Source organism: Mastigoproctus giganteus, chromosome 4, assembly GCF_048544385.1.
Source record: "Mastigoproctus giganteus isolate SK-2022 chromosome 4, ASM4854438v1, whole genome shotgun sequence".
Lineage (NCBI taxonomy): Eukaryota > Metazoa > Arthropoda > Arachnida > Uropygi > Thelyphonidae > Mastigoproctus > Mastigoproctus giganteus.
This window is the reverse complement of record NC_143578.1, coordinates 45,918,815-45,933,978: the sequence shown is the minus strand read 5'-3', so window position 1 is coordinate 45,933,978 and position 15,164 is coordinate 45,918,815. Positions and strand designations below refer to the sequence as shown.

General features: G+C 36.6%; 1 protein-coding gene across 3 annotated transcripts in view; it reads left to right on the top strand.

Annotated features, from left to right (window-relative positions):
• The window catches only part of LOC150086692 (ATP-dependent chromatin remodeler CHD5-like), a 683,856-nt gene that overhangs the window by 430,405 nt on the left and 238,287 nt on the right, over positions 1-15,164 (top strand). For all 3 annotated transcript variants that reach the window (XM_090372691.1, XM_090372693.1, XM_090372692.1), the window contains 3 exons: positions 6,380-6,521; positions 12,833-12,964; positions 13,285-13,402. In XM_090372691.1, the coding sequence (XP_090228817.1) occupies positions 6,380-6,521; positions 12,833-12,964; positions 13,285-13,402 (392 nt within the window). The remainder of the gene's footprint in view (positions 1-6,379; positions 6,522-12,832; positions 12,965-13,284; positions 13,403-15,164) is intronic.

Here is a 15,164-nt window from a genome sequence, read left to right as displayed (position 1 = left end):
GTCCCATATGAGCGGTTACTTTATTAGACAGAACAGGTAGGAATCACAGGGAAAACCCTTAGCTGGATAGCTTCACATAATCTTAAGGGAGGCAGAAAGTGAGTGCATTGAACCATCAAGGCTAATTATGAGAGCATCACTGGATTCTGAAGCAATTCCATTGGATTGGAAAAGTGCCAATGTATCTCCAGTACATAAGGGCGATTCTAAGAGTGAAGTGGGAAATTACTGGCCGGTCAGGCTAACTTCGGTAGTAGGGAAAATCATGGAGACAGTGATCAAGGGTGGAATTCGGGATCATTTAGATAGAAATGGAATTCTGAAGGATACACAGCATGATTTTGTAAAGGGAAAATCATGTTTAACAAATCTGGTTAGCCATTTTGACAGGTCATGTGTGAACTGGATTTAGGGAATAATTTCGACATTGTTTATTTGGATTTCAGCAAAGCATTTGACTCAGTCCCATATGAGTGGTTACTTTATTAGACAGAACAGGTAGGAATCACAGGGAAAACCCTTAGCTGGATAGCTTCACGGCAGGAGGCAGAGGATTGTGATAAATGGTTATTCTGCAAATTAGCATTAGCATTAGTAGAGGCATTTGATGCAAGAAAGCAAGCTTATGCAGCATCAGCCAAAAAAAAAAAAGAAAGTAACATAAATAAAAATAACCACTTCCACTTATCCCTCTGTTCGTTCGAAATACCTGTCCAGCTGAGCCTTAAACTTATTTAGGCTATCAACTTCCACGACAAGGGATGGAAGTCTGTTCCACCTACCAACCACCCGCTGGCTAAAGGCAAATTTCCGCACATCTATCCTATATCTGTCTTTCCTCAATTTGAATTTTTGCCCTCTCAGGTGATTATTCTGAGCAAGAGGAAGAATCCCATCAGCATTGAGCATGCTCAAACCATTCAAGGCTTTGTATACCTCTATCAGATCACCTCGCTGGTGCCTAGTTTCCAGACACTGTAATTCGCAAAACTTAAGCCTTTCTTTGTAAGAGCACCCCTTTGTCCCATTCACTAATCTAGTTGCCCTTCTCTGTACTCGTTCCAGCAGCTCTACATACTTCTTGAAATGAGGCCTCCAGGCCTGTATACAGTACTCTAGGTGTGGCCTGACCATTGCTTTATACAAGGGAATAATCACCTCCTTATCCCTGCTAGAAAAATTCCTATATATCATTGACAATACACCACGAGCTACTCTTGCAGCCCGTCTGCACTGCTCAGAGAACTTCATATCTGCCTGCACAACCACCCCCAGGTCCCTTTCATTCTCTACCACTGTCAGTGTAGTACCACAGAGTTGATACGTTGCTCTGGGGTTGCTGTTTCCCATATGTAGTACTTTACATTTGTCAATGTTAAACTTCATTTGCCACCTCGAAGCCCATCTGCTCAACCTTTCCAAATCCTGTTGCAGTAGCATAGTGTCAGTAGTGTCCTTGACAACCCTGCCAACCTTTGTATCGTCTGCAAACTTGGACATTAAGCCTGATATACCATCATCAATATCATTTATAAATACAGAAAACAATAAAGGACCCAATACTGAACCCTGAGGGACTCCACTAATAACATTAGTCCACGATGAGCAGTGTCCATTGATTACCACTCTCTGTCTTCTCCCCCTCAACCACCCCTTTATCCATAGCAGCAATTTGCCTCCAATGCCACACTGCTCCAATTTGTGCAGCAGTCTTCCATGTGCAACAGTATCAAAAGCCTTTCTAAGATCCAAGTATATAATATCAAAGTTATTCCCTGCATCCAGTTCTTTTGTGACTGCATCATAGTATCCAATCAAATTGGTCAGGCAAGACTTACCCTTAACAAAACCATGCTGTGTCCTAGCTATAACTGAAGTTTTGTCTAGATGATCCTGCAGTGCTTCTTTAACCAGTGCCTCCATTAATTTTCCGGGAACAGAAGTTAAACTCACAGGTCTATAATTACTTGTGTCAGCCTTTGATCACCCCTTTGTGAATTGGGGTCACATTTGCACATCTCCAGTCCGTGGGTACATCCCCTGAGTCCAAGGAAGCTCTCATAATTATGGCTAAGGGTTTGCTTACTTCCTTTGCTGCCTCCTTCAATATAACTGGATAGATCCCATCCACCCCAGGTGCCTTTCTTGTGTTTATCTTCAACAATTTCTCCTCCACTTTGCTCTCAGTTATTACAAGATTCTCTAGCTTACTGCTAGAGTTGAATACACCTCTGGCATTCCCCTCGCTGAATAACTCGTCATGTGTGAATGTCGATGCAAAATATTCATTTAGTTTGTTAGCTACCTGAGCAGGGTCATCAACAGTTGACCCATCGATCTCAAGTGGACCAATCTGATTCATCCCCTTCTTCTAGAGTTTACATAAGTAAAGAACTCTTTGCTGTTTTTCTTCGCATCCCTTGCCAAGGATCTCTCGTAATCTGCCTTCGCCTGCCTAACCTCCTTTGTAACTTGGTTACAGATCACTTTGTATCTATCATAGGCTTCTGTGGCACATGTGTTAATTTGTATGTATCCCATGCATTTTTCTTCTCTGCCATATGCCTCATTAGTTCATATGACATCCATTTAGGCCTAAACCTTGAACAATATTTCTTAGTTGGTATGTAAAGCCTAGTAGCTTCCAAGATAAGTTCTTTGAATGCTTCCCATTTTGAATTTGCTGTTGGCAATATCATCAGTTGATCCCACTGTATAGAATTTAAATACTGTCTCAGTCCATTGTAGTCACCTTTACGAAAGCAATACCCCTTCCCTTTACCCCTAATGGTAGTTATCTCTTTGAGTAACTCCCACTTCAGCACACGGTGATCACTGCCACCTAGTGGTTCATTTATCTGCAGATTCTTAATGCATGAAGAATCACTACTGATAATCAAATCAAGAGTATTACTCCCTCTAGTTGCCTCCCGAACATGCTGATGTAGAAAACAATCATCCAATAAATCCACAAAAGCCCTGCTAGTGTGTGAGTGACCAGCCCCCAAATTCCAGTCAATATCTGGGAAATTAAAATCTCCATTATAAGACTCTCTGATTTACTGGCCCACTCTATTTCCCTGTACAGTTTCTTATTATACTCATCAGAGTCATTAGGCCTATAGCACACTCCTACTCTCAATTTTGATCTCCCCATGCTTATGTCACACCAAACTGACTCGACACTGCACTGTCCAGCGATGTCGACTGGCTTCACTTCCTTGGATTTTATGTGTTTTTTAACTAATAGCATAACCCCTCCTCCCTTCCTATCCTGTCTATCCTTTCTGTAGACATTGTACTCCCCAAATTCCAGTTCTGCATTCCTTATATCTGTGTGACACCACGTCTCTGAAATCCCTACAATATCTGCCTTTGATGTTTTGAGCAATACCTCAAATTCATCAAATTTATTTACTAAACTCCTAGCATTGGTGTACACGCAAGTATACATGCACCTGTTCTTTTTCTTAGCTACCCTAACACAACCCATGTGTTTACTTGTACCCCAATGATTCCCAGCAGTCTCTGAAATATCCTGAAATATCCTGCATCTTATTTTCCAGGCTGCGGCTCATTCCAATAGAAGCAGTGCAAGAATCACTTTCACCTCTGCCAGTGGCTACTGTTAATCTATTAGTCCTTGTATCCCCCCAATCTAGCAGTTTTCCGACCCGCCTAACATTGCCTCGATAGCATCAGCAAACATTCTTGCACCCTTTCTATTTAAGTGTATCCCATCCCTGTAGAAGCAGTCTCTCCTGTTAACAAGTACAGACCAGGCTGAAAAAAATTTTACCCCTTGAGCCCTGCACAATCTTTCCAGGGCCGAATTGATTGACAGGGCTCTCATCATATACTCCCTCCTATCGTGTCTGGGCAGAATTGCAGACACTTTCAATTTCAACCCTAATTCACGGCTTTTTTTCATCAGTGACCTGTACTTGTCAAGTAATTCCGCCGGTCTCCTACTCTTAATTGAGTTGATGTAAGAAGTGGGTTTCCCCAAGGATCAGTATTAGGACCAGTGTTGTTTTTGATTTTCATAAATGACATCGATGAAGGGATAGAGGGCGTGATGTCTAAATTTCCAGATGATGTAAAGATTGGAAGAGTAGTTAATGATTGCTGCCAAGCAGAGCTTCTTCAGAATGACTTAGATAGACTTCAGGGATTGTCAGAAAAATGGCAGCTATGTTTTAATCCAGCAAAGTGTAAGGTATTGCACTTGGGGTACAGTAACCCCAAAATAACTTATACACTTGGTGGAGTCGAACTAAAGTCAGTAGTGGAAGAAAGGGACAGGGAGTTATGATATGGTCAGACATGAAGTTCTCCCAGCATTATAGACAGATTGCAAGGATGGCCCATGGTGTCCTATTGATGATTTATCGAATACTTGCTAGTAGAGATAAGGACATCATAATCCCATTATATAAGGCTGTTATTAGATCACACATGGAATGCTGTTTTCGAGTATTTAGACCACACCCGAAGAAAGACATTGTGCTTCTTGAAAGGGTCCAAAGATGAGTAACTTGCCTGGTGAGATCAGCAAAAGGGCATCCATATGAAGAAAGTCTTCGAATGTGTGGGTTGGAGAGCTTGGAAACTAGGCACTTTAGAGGAAACTTGAGTGAGGTGTTTAAGGCTCTGAGAGGCATAAGTAAAATGAATGAGGATGAAATTTTCATGGTTATAAATGATTCTAGAACTAGGGGCCATAATTTCAATTTATGGGGGTGGTGGGGGTATTTAGATTGGATTGCTAGAAGTTTTATTAACCAGAGAGTTATAAATTACTGGAATAAGTTGCCTACATTGGTGGTTGAGGCCAACAATTTGCAGAAATTCAAAGGTCAGCTGGATACCTACAGGAGGAGGGAAACGCATAGGATGTCTGTTTCCTTTTCTCTTATTAATTATTTATTTTTTAAAAATGTTCTTTTTCTTATTATTATTATTTTTTTTAAATTTATTTATTTATTATTATTATTTTTTATTTTTTGGTTGGTGCAGCATAAGCCACAGGCTTCCTCGCACCATGTGACCATAGCTAATACTAATACTAACATGATCTAGGAAAATTGGGTCAATGGTCTGAGAAATGGCAGTTGTAGATTAAGAAGGTGGCAACTAAAGTTTTACAATGACAATTGCAAGGTACTACACGTGGATAGCAACAATAACCCCAGAGTAACATATGAACTGTGTGGTACTACACTCAGGGTAGTAGAGAATGGAAAAAAAGCTCGGGGTAATTGTGCAGTGAGACATGAAATTCTCTGAGCAGTACAAACATGCTGCCAGGACAGCTCATTGGGTTTTGCCGGTGATATACAGAAACTTTGCTAGCAGAGATAAGGTGATTATCCCTTTGTATAAGGTCATGGTTAGACTGCATCTTGAGTAGTACTGTATAAAGGTCTGGAGGCCTTACCTTAGGAAGGATGTAGTTGTGCTGGAATGGATGCAGAAAAGGGTAACCAGATTGGAGAAGGGAACTAAAATGTGCTCTTAACTGGAAAGGCTTTAGTTCTGCAAATTGCAGTGTCTTGAGACTAGGCAACTGCAGGTAGATCTGATTGAGGTGTTTGAAACCTTGAATGGATTGAGTAAGCTGAATGTTAATGGCATTCTTCCACTTGCTGAGACTATACACATGAGGGGACATAAATTCAGGTTGAGTAAGTATGTTTGCAAGATTGATGTACAGAAATTTGCCTTCAGCCAGTGGGTGGATGATTGTTGGAACAGGATTCCATGTGTTGTTGCGAAAGTGGATCAGTTGAAGTTCAAGGGAGAACTAGACAAATTTTTGGAGATTAAGGATGGGTGAACATTGATTTTTTTTTTTTTTTTTTTTTTGGGCTGGTGTTATATAAGCTCATTTTCTTGCATCATTCGCCATTACTACTACTACGATTCCTACAATGTCTGCATTTGATGACTTAATCAGTACTTCAGATTCATCAAATTTATTTACAATGCTCCTAGCATTATTGTAGATGCAAGTATACATGCACAAGTTCTTATTCTTAGTTACCCTGACACAACCCATGTATTTACTTATTCATTTATGACCCAGGGCAAGGACTGAATTCCCCAACTCCTTGTTTTCCAGGCTCCTGTATGTCATAAATTTGGTTATTAATGTTTCCTCTGATATTTGATCACATGCAAACCACACCACTACATGAAATTTAAATGTCTGATATGATTTAGATATTTAAATAATTAAATTTCCTATAAGTAAAAAAAATTTTAAACGTTCTGTGTATTTGTTGCAATATGATGTTTATTTATCTTTTGAATAATATGCTTAAATTTTGTTTTCTTATTCCCACCTAGTTATTCATTAATCATCTTTTATCTTTAGGAAATATTATAAATTCATTTTAACACGGAATTTTGAAGCTTTAAATGCTAAAGGAGGTGGCCATCAGGTTTCTCTACTTAACATTATGATGGACTTAAAAAAGTGTTGTAATCATCCTTATTTATTTCCTGCAGCCGGCCAGGTAAGAAGGCAAGAAGTTAATGATATTGATTCCTGTATACTCTGAGTAGGTATTTTGTTGGTTGATTCTGAATAGACTCCTTATTACATACAGTAACCATAGTAATTTTTTGTTTATAGTTTAAATCATCTTTATAGTTTATAAATGTGGAGGCGAGGATCAGAAGACATGAGTAAGAATATTGGACATGATATCTTAATAAAATTTTGGGTAAAAACATTATGGTACAATGATGAAACTTGTTTCACTGGTGTCTGAAAGTTAAAATAGCCAAATATCTTAAAATCTCTCTCTCTCTCTCTCTCTCTCTCTCTCTCTCTCTTTCTCTCTCTCTCTCTCTCTCACACACACACACACACACACACACACACACACACACACACACACACACACACACACACACACACACACACACACACACACACCCCTTCGTATCTGTCACTTTTCATGCTATTACATAAATTACACTGACGTATATCTCTAAAAATTACCTGTAGAGAATCTGTAGGGTCAGACTTGATTCATCTATAAAGAGCATGTGAAATGTTTGTTGCCTTCCACAGTCAGTGGTTGTGAGCTCCGGTTTAAGTGGGCTCATTTTTTTTCCCGTAGTTTTAAAGAGATGCAGATCACAGGACTTTAACTCTTCATTGAATCCTAATGTAAATAATCTGACCTGAAGCAATTTCTTTTCTGTGGCACTGCTAAGTTCCATTCAGAAGTATGCAGTGTAAATATGTACAGGCAGTTCCCGGGTTTATGAGTTCTTTTTTTTTCTAGTATCAAGTATCAACAGAATCGAAAATCTTAACATTAATTGCAATAAATAAATGCTAAACATTCATAAATACAGAATTTCAAACCTTGCATGTAGCTATACAATACAGTACTACTGTGCATGCGTTTATTTGTTCTGGCAGAGATAAGGATGGAGGTCAAACTCTTAAAGAATTTTGGAAAGAATTCCATATTTTAGATGCAATCAAAATAATAAAATGAGCCTGGGACAAAATTGCAGAGAAGAACATCACAGATGTTTGCAATAAACTCTGTCATTAGTTTATTGATAATTTTGAAGGATTTCAAGAACAAGCAGAGATTGTACAAAATGAAACAGAAGCAGTCTTTAATATTGCTAACTAATTACAGCTTGAGGTCTCTACAACTGACGTCACTGATCTGCTTCAAACACTCAATAGAGAGCTCACAAATGAAGACCTTGAAATGGCAAACTGTGAAGAAACTGAGGAAGAAAAATATTTAACAACTGAAACTTCTGTTCATTCCTTCACCCTCAAAGGGCTTGATGAAGCTTTTCAACACATAGAAAAAGCAATTGAGATTTTCAAGTTATAAGATTCAAATTTCAAGCACACTAGAAAAGTTGCTACAGATTTTAAAAAATGCTTATGCATGCAATCGTGAAATTTATAAAAAAAAAGAAGATTGTCTTGGAAACAAATGACTCTTGAAGCATTTCCGAAGAAGACGACTCCTTTTGCTTCCAACAACGAGTGTGCATTTAGTCGATGATGATGAAGAAGAATAAACATTCTTTAACATTTGTGTGACATATATAATTTCTTTATTGTTGTAATTTGCTTGATTTTAAAGCTCTGTTTTCATTTCTTTGGATAAATAAATCATTGTTTAAGCATAAACTAATGTTTTGCTAACCTTTATTTAACATTATTATGGTCATATTTCATTGTTGAGAACGCAACCCCTGTTTTTAACATTACGTAATGTCTATGGGAAATAAATTCCCGCTTTACGAGTTTTCGTTTTACAAGCGCATGTTAGGAACAAGTTAACTGATAAAGTCGGAAACTACCTGTAATATTTTGCAGTTATTGATGTACATCAGTTGCTTCACTCTTTGGACACCAGTTAATTTTGAATTAGTTTTTAACATAATTTATCTGTGTAATTTGTTATATACTGAAGTTCAAATATCTGAATTATTACTACCATAAAATTTTATATTATTAATAATTAATATTAATATCTAATATTGACAGTAACGACAGTGATATAAAAATTGTTACATTGATTTATTTTAATAAGCATACAATAATTTCAAATCAAATATGTTTAGGAATCTTAATTTTATCGTAACTTCCAATATTTTATCTTAACTTCTGATAAATTTGTGTATCGGCTTCAAGATCTTTTTCTTTTTTAAAGACCAAATTGAAACGTAATTGTGTTAAGCTAATATAGGGTGATTTTTTTTTTTTTTAATTCATCAAATTATTTCATTTGCTTATGTATAGGGAACATCTCATTCCTTATTAATTGTTTATTTAAAGTGAGTGTATGCATAGGAGATAAGTTCTCAGTGCAAAACATTTAATGAACCCCCTCCTTTAGAAAATGACATATGAAAATCAAAAATAAATTCTTCAGTACATCTTGAAAAGGTTTTATGTAGATTGAAAATTCCACTCTGTATTCACTCTTACAAATTATCAACTATGTGGGGATTAATTTTGAACATTTTGTTTATGAGATATCCTCCATTGAAAATAGTAACGAATTTAAATTGGATGATTGATGTGGCCAAGTATAATCTCTACCATGAATGTTGGAAAACTGAAGTACTCTGTTTCCAAATGCTTTCTTCTAAAAATCAGTACAGCAGCTATTGTACAAGGCCTAACACCATCTTGTTGGAATTAGGTTTAAGTAGTAACAACAGATAAAACCCATGAGGGAAAGAATAAGTCATTTTGAAAAACATCAAGGTAGACTTCAAAACTGAAAGTACTACATTCAGTGAACATATCTTAAATATAAAGCTTATTTATTTTTAAGAAGCTAGAAAAAAATTTCAGATTTTTAATCATTAATGTGTTTAATGTGGAAGCATTATTTTTACGAGGCACCCATTAGGCAACCAGCAGAGTTAACTAAATAGTAATAGAGGCATGTGATGCAAGAAAGCAAGCATATGAGCTTATGTAGCATCAGCCAAAAAAAAAAAAAAAATTCACACAGCCATTCCCTCTAAATGTTTGTCCAGTTCCTCCCTTGAATTTATTTAAGCTATCAACTTCCACAACAACAGATGGAAATTTGTTCCAGCAATTAATCACCCGCTGGCTAAAGGCAAATTTCTGAACATCTATTCTACAACTGTCTTCCCTCAATTTGAATTTATGCCGCCTTAGGTTTGTAATCTGAGCAAGTGGAAGAATCCCATTAGAATTCAGCATGCTCAACCCATTCAAGGCCTTATACACCTCAATCAGATCACCTCACAGGTGCATAGTCTCCAGCCAGTGCAATTTGCAGAACTTAAACCTCTCTTGGTAAGAGGATCCCTTCATTTCCCTCACCAATCATTTTGCCCTTCTCTGTACATGCTCAAGAAAATCTACATCTTTCCTGAAATGAGGCCTCCAGACCTGTATGAAGTACTCAAAGCATGGCCTAACCATTGCCTTATACAAAGGGATGATCACCTCCTTTTCCCTGCTAGCAAAGTTCCTGTATATCATTGACAAAACCCCATGACCTGCTCTTGCAGCCTGTCTGCATGCTCAGAAAACTTCATATCTGACTGCACAATTACTCCCAGGTCTTTTTCATTTTCTACCGCCCTAAGTGTAGTACCACACAGTTGGTACTTTCCTCTGGGGTTACTTCTACCCATATGCAGTACTTTGCATTTTGTCAATTTAAACTTCAGTTGCCATTTCTCAGCCCATGTGCCCAAATTTTCTAGAACCTGTTGCAGTAGCATACCGCCATTACTGTCATTAACAACCCTGCTAACTTTTGTATCATCTGCAAACTTGGACATCAAGCTTGATATACCATCATCAATATCATTTATAAATACAGAAAACAATAATGGACCCAACACTGAACCCTGAGGGACTCCACTAATAACATTAGTCCACGAAGAGCAGCGCCCATTGATTACCACCCTATGTCTTCTCCCACTCAACCACTCTTTTATCCATACTTACCCTTAATACCATTCTGCTCCAATTTGTACAGTACTCTTCCATGTGCAACAGCGTCAAAACTTTCCTGAAATCCAAGTACAGTCAGTCCTCGTATAACACGTGTTTACATTACACGAATTCGATCATACACGATTTATAAATAGGGGAACAATATATCAGTGAAGGAGAAACACATTTCACCATAATAACGTAAAAACCAACACAATTCCAGCTGTCGGTATAATCGCAAATGCAATTAGATCAAGTTTACTACCAGTTTATAACAGATTCCACTAGCAGAAACGCAACTGGAAATTGTTTTTATTGTTTTATGGTAGTAACTCCTAGAAATGTGCTTTAGTAAAATGTGAGGTGTTAATAGTGTATCTCTGCCTTTACGGGGTTGTTTATTCAGTTGCTACACGCGTGCAGCTTTGTTTATGTGTATCAAGCATGCCTCCTTGTTTTGTAATTGTGCTTTATTCCCTAAAAATGAGTAAAATACTTAAGGTGTGAAAAGGAAGTGTCCTGGTGAAGACACTGCAGATTCAGAGAGAAAAAGAAAAGCAATATCAATAAACAGAAGCGGACTGAGTCAAAAATTCTTACCCAGGAAAATTTGTAGTTGCCTCATTCTATGGTTTATGGCCAAAATCACACCAGCCTTCGGTCCACCGGGGTTTCCCCTGTAAGGCTTATGGCCAGTCCGCTTCTGTTGATTGAGAAAAAATATGAAATTTTGAAACGCTTTGAGCAAAATGAAAGACCATGTGATATTGCATGTGCTACAGACCTAAATGAGGCAACGCCGGGAATTACAAAGAATGCAGAGAAAATAAAAAAACTTTCATAGCAGGAACATTAGATTAAGACACAAAAAATTGGAACAGATGGAACAGCTGTCATCTGTTTGGATCGAAAATCAAACAAAAAACAAGTTTGCTTATGATAGAAACAAAAGCATTAGCAATATTTTATTACGTAATAGTTGTAATAAAATACGTAAGTATTTTATTACATATTACAATTATTTATTGTGTTTGGTAATGTTTTGGTTACAAATGTGTGTTCAATCTTAGGTGGTCGGCACCTAACCCTATTTTTCTCATAGGGCCTGTTGTTTATATTGCACGAGGGTTTCTAGGAACACAACTACCGTGCTATATGAGGACTGACTGTATATGATATAAAAATTATTTTTTGCATCCAGTTCCTTTGTAACCACATCATAGTATCCAATTAGATTTGTCAGACAAGACTTTCCCTTAACAGACCCATGCTGTTTCTGAATTATTGCTGCACTCTTGTCTGTATGATCCTGCAGTGCATCTTTAACCAGTGACGCCATTATTTTACCCAGAACAGAAGTTAAACTAACTGGTCTGTAATTACTCGTGTCACCCTTTGATTTCCCCTTTGTGAATTGGGGATACATTTTCACATCTCCTGTCCGTGGGGACCTCCTCTGAATCCAAGAATGCTCTCATAATTATGGCTAAGGGTTTGCTTAGCTCCTTTGCCGCCTCCTTTAATATAACTGGATAGATCTCATCCACCCCAGGTGTCTTTCTTATGTTTAACTTCAACAATTTCTCCTCCACTTTGCTCTCAGTTATTACAAAATCATTAAGCACCCTGCTACAATTTGATAACCTTCTGGCATTTTTCTTCCTTAGTAACTCCTCAAGTGTGAATGTAGATGCAAAATACTTATTCAGTTTGTTTGCTATCTGAGCAGGATCATCAACAGTCGAACCATCAATATCAAGTGGACTAATCTGATTCATCCCCTTTCTTTTAGAGTTTATATAAGTAAAAAAATTCTTTCTGTTTTTCTTAGCATCCTTTGTCCAAGATTTCTCGTAATCTGCCTTCGCTCGCCTAATCTCCTTTGTGACTTGATTACAGACTAGCTTATATCTGCCATAGGCTTCTGTATCACCTGATAATTTATATGCATCCCATGCATTTTTCTTATCTGCCACGAGTCTCATTAGTTCATTTGACAACCATTTAGGTCTAAACCTAAATACAGCACTATTGTGATTATATAATTAACGAAACAAAACTATATATAATTTTCTCTCTACACGAACAGTCTTATTTTTAGAACTTCAGAATTTCTGTTTTTGTGGTATTCTATAACAGTGAGAGCTCTCTGATACTGTAGGATTCACAATAAATTGGGTTAAAATGGTGCAATTCCAAAGTTTCCATCATAAATTCCAAATATATACCTGCATATTAAATTAGGAAAAATATAAGGATTTGATGAATAGAAATATATTAACTTGAAATTTGTTACTCATGTTATTATATATTTCTAGTGCAGTAATTATGTATTCTTTATTGTAGGAAGCACCAAAACTTCCAAATGGAGCATACGAAGGTGTTTCCTTGGTTAAAGGATGTGGAAAACTAATTTTGCTACAAAAGATGCTCCAAAAACTGCACGAGGATGGACATCGTGTACTTATTTTTTCACAGGTCAGTTTGGTAAATTTATGTTACCTATTTAAATTATAATATACATATAATAAATCAATTATTGAACAATGTGAAGTATAAACAGAACAGACTAATGGTGTCAAATCAGTGATTAAACATTACGTCCGCCTGTAATATACAAATATATGGATACTTGTATATGCTAAAATTTATTTGGATACTTGTATATGCCAAAATTTATTTGGATACTTGTATATGCTAAAATTTATTTGGATACTTGTGTTCTGCATATATACTGTAGGTATCCATATATTCCAATATATGTGTTAATTTATTAATTATTATTTTATTTTTTTAAGATGACAAAAATGCTGGACATTTTAGAAGATTTTTTAGAACATGAAGGCTATAAATATGAAAGAATTGATGGTGGTGTGACTGGAAGCCAGAGGCAGGAAGCAATAGATAGGTTTAATGGTAAATTCTTATGCTGTCCTTTTATGCATTTTTTATATGTTAGTTAAATGTATAGAATCTGCTTATTAAATAGATCATGAAATGAAGTCTTTCTTCCTATAAACAAATCACTATTTTCTGGACTTGATTTGTTAACAAGTGAAAGTAACAGTTAATTCCCTAATCTAAAATGTCCATGAAGATTTTTACAAATTGCCTTCACTCTTTACAGTATGATTTTATCATGGTATAAAGAGTGTTGGTAATTTGTATCAATTTTTATGGATAACTCCAACAAAGAAAATGACTTGTTCAAAAGTCTTGGCTGAAATAAAACGTCCTTGTTAGTATAAGGAAAAATTTATAATTAATGAGTTTGGGTTTGGGGGCAGGCCATTCTTTTCCCCATTCCAAATGATAATTGGTGGTAGGGAGGGAATAGAAAAATTTGTAATCAAGTAGTTTCTTAGCAATTTTAGTAGCTATTTTATTTTTGGTGATTAATTCCCTTTATTTTTGGTGATTAATTCTCCTTATGATACTATGAGTATTACATGGCTGTCTCATTTTGCTATGAAAAGAGGTAAGTATGTTATTACAACCAACCTTTAAAATAGTGGTTGAAGGATGTAACTTTTATGAAGATAATACTTGCTATAAATATTCCTGTCAGCGACTAGAGGAATTCATAAAAATCTCTCCAGTCAAGTTTATATTTAGATGATTTCAAGTGGAGGGAGTTTGTTTACCCTTTGTGAGTCAGTCTGAGTTTATCAGTCCATAACTTGAGATTAGCCTGTCACACTTCTACAGATAATATAATACAGATATGTATGTATAAAGTCTCTGAAGGGCTTTTGGAGTTTGGGGGAGAAGAATTTATCAGTGTGGCACACACTTGTAAGTAGAAGGAATCTGTTTTGTAGAGATGAGATTGATTTGAATAAATGTGGTGCAAAGGTTTCTGCCAGCATTACTGAGGATACCTTAAAGGTTCAGTGAAACTGCTATTTGGGGGGAGGGATGCAGGAGTAATATAGACAATTGTCTGATAATATGGGTCAAAGTAATGTTTGCACATATCTCAAGAGTTCTTGTTTATTGTTCTAACAGCCAATATAGGCAAGAAGTCCCATTGGGTAGTGATTTTTCAAATGAATGGAAAGCTCATTCTAGAGAACCAAACTTAAATAACTTCATGGGGCTTCTTATCAAAAGCAGCCCAAATGTGAAAAGAGCTTTCACAGATTCAGAAGTTATTCATGCCAGAATAGGATTTGTGTGGTGTGAGTTAGTAAGAAGTAAATTAGATGGGAGTAATCTGCAGACCAGAAGATTGTGAAAACTATGACGAGTATCTTTACATGCAGATAGAATGGGCATGCAAGTGTGATTGTCTTATTATGGGTGATTTCAATTTGCCCCTCTTGATTGGTTGGTTGATTGGAGTAAGCAGAAGAGAAACTCAACACGGGCAACAAAATTTTTAAATAAATTAGATAATTATTACTTGTACTAGCTTGTTATAGAAAGTAATAGGAGAAAGAATATTCTAAACCTGATCATTACTCACAAATCAGATGACATATAGGGCTCATGGTACAGGAAACATTAGCAGGAATTGATCACAGTCATTATTTGGAAGTTGAAAAAAAAATGTTATAGTTGTTTATGGTAAAGGCATGGGTTCTAATTTCAATTAAGGGGACTATGACAGTTTAAGGTACTACACTGCATCTATCAACTGAGCAGATTACAGAGGGAGAGCAATAGTCATAGAAGC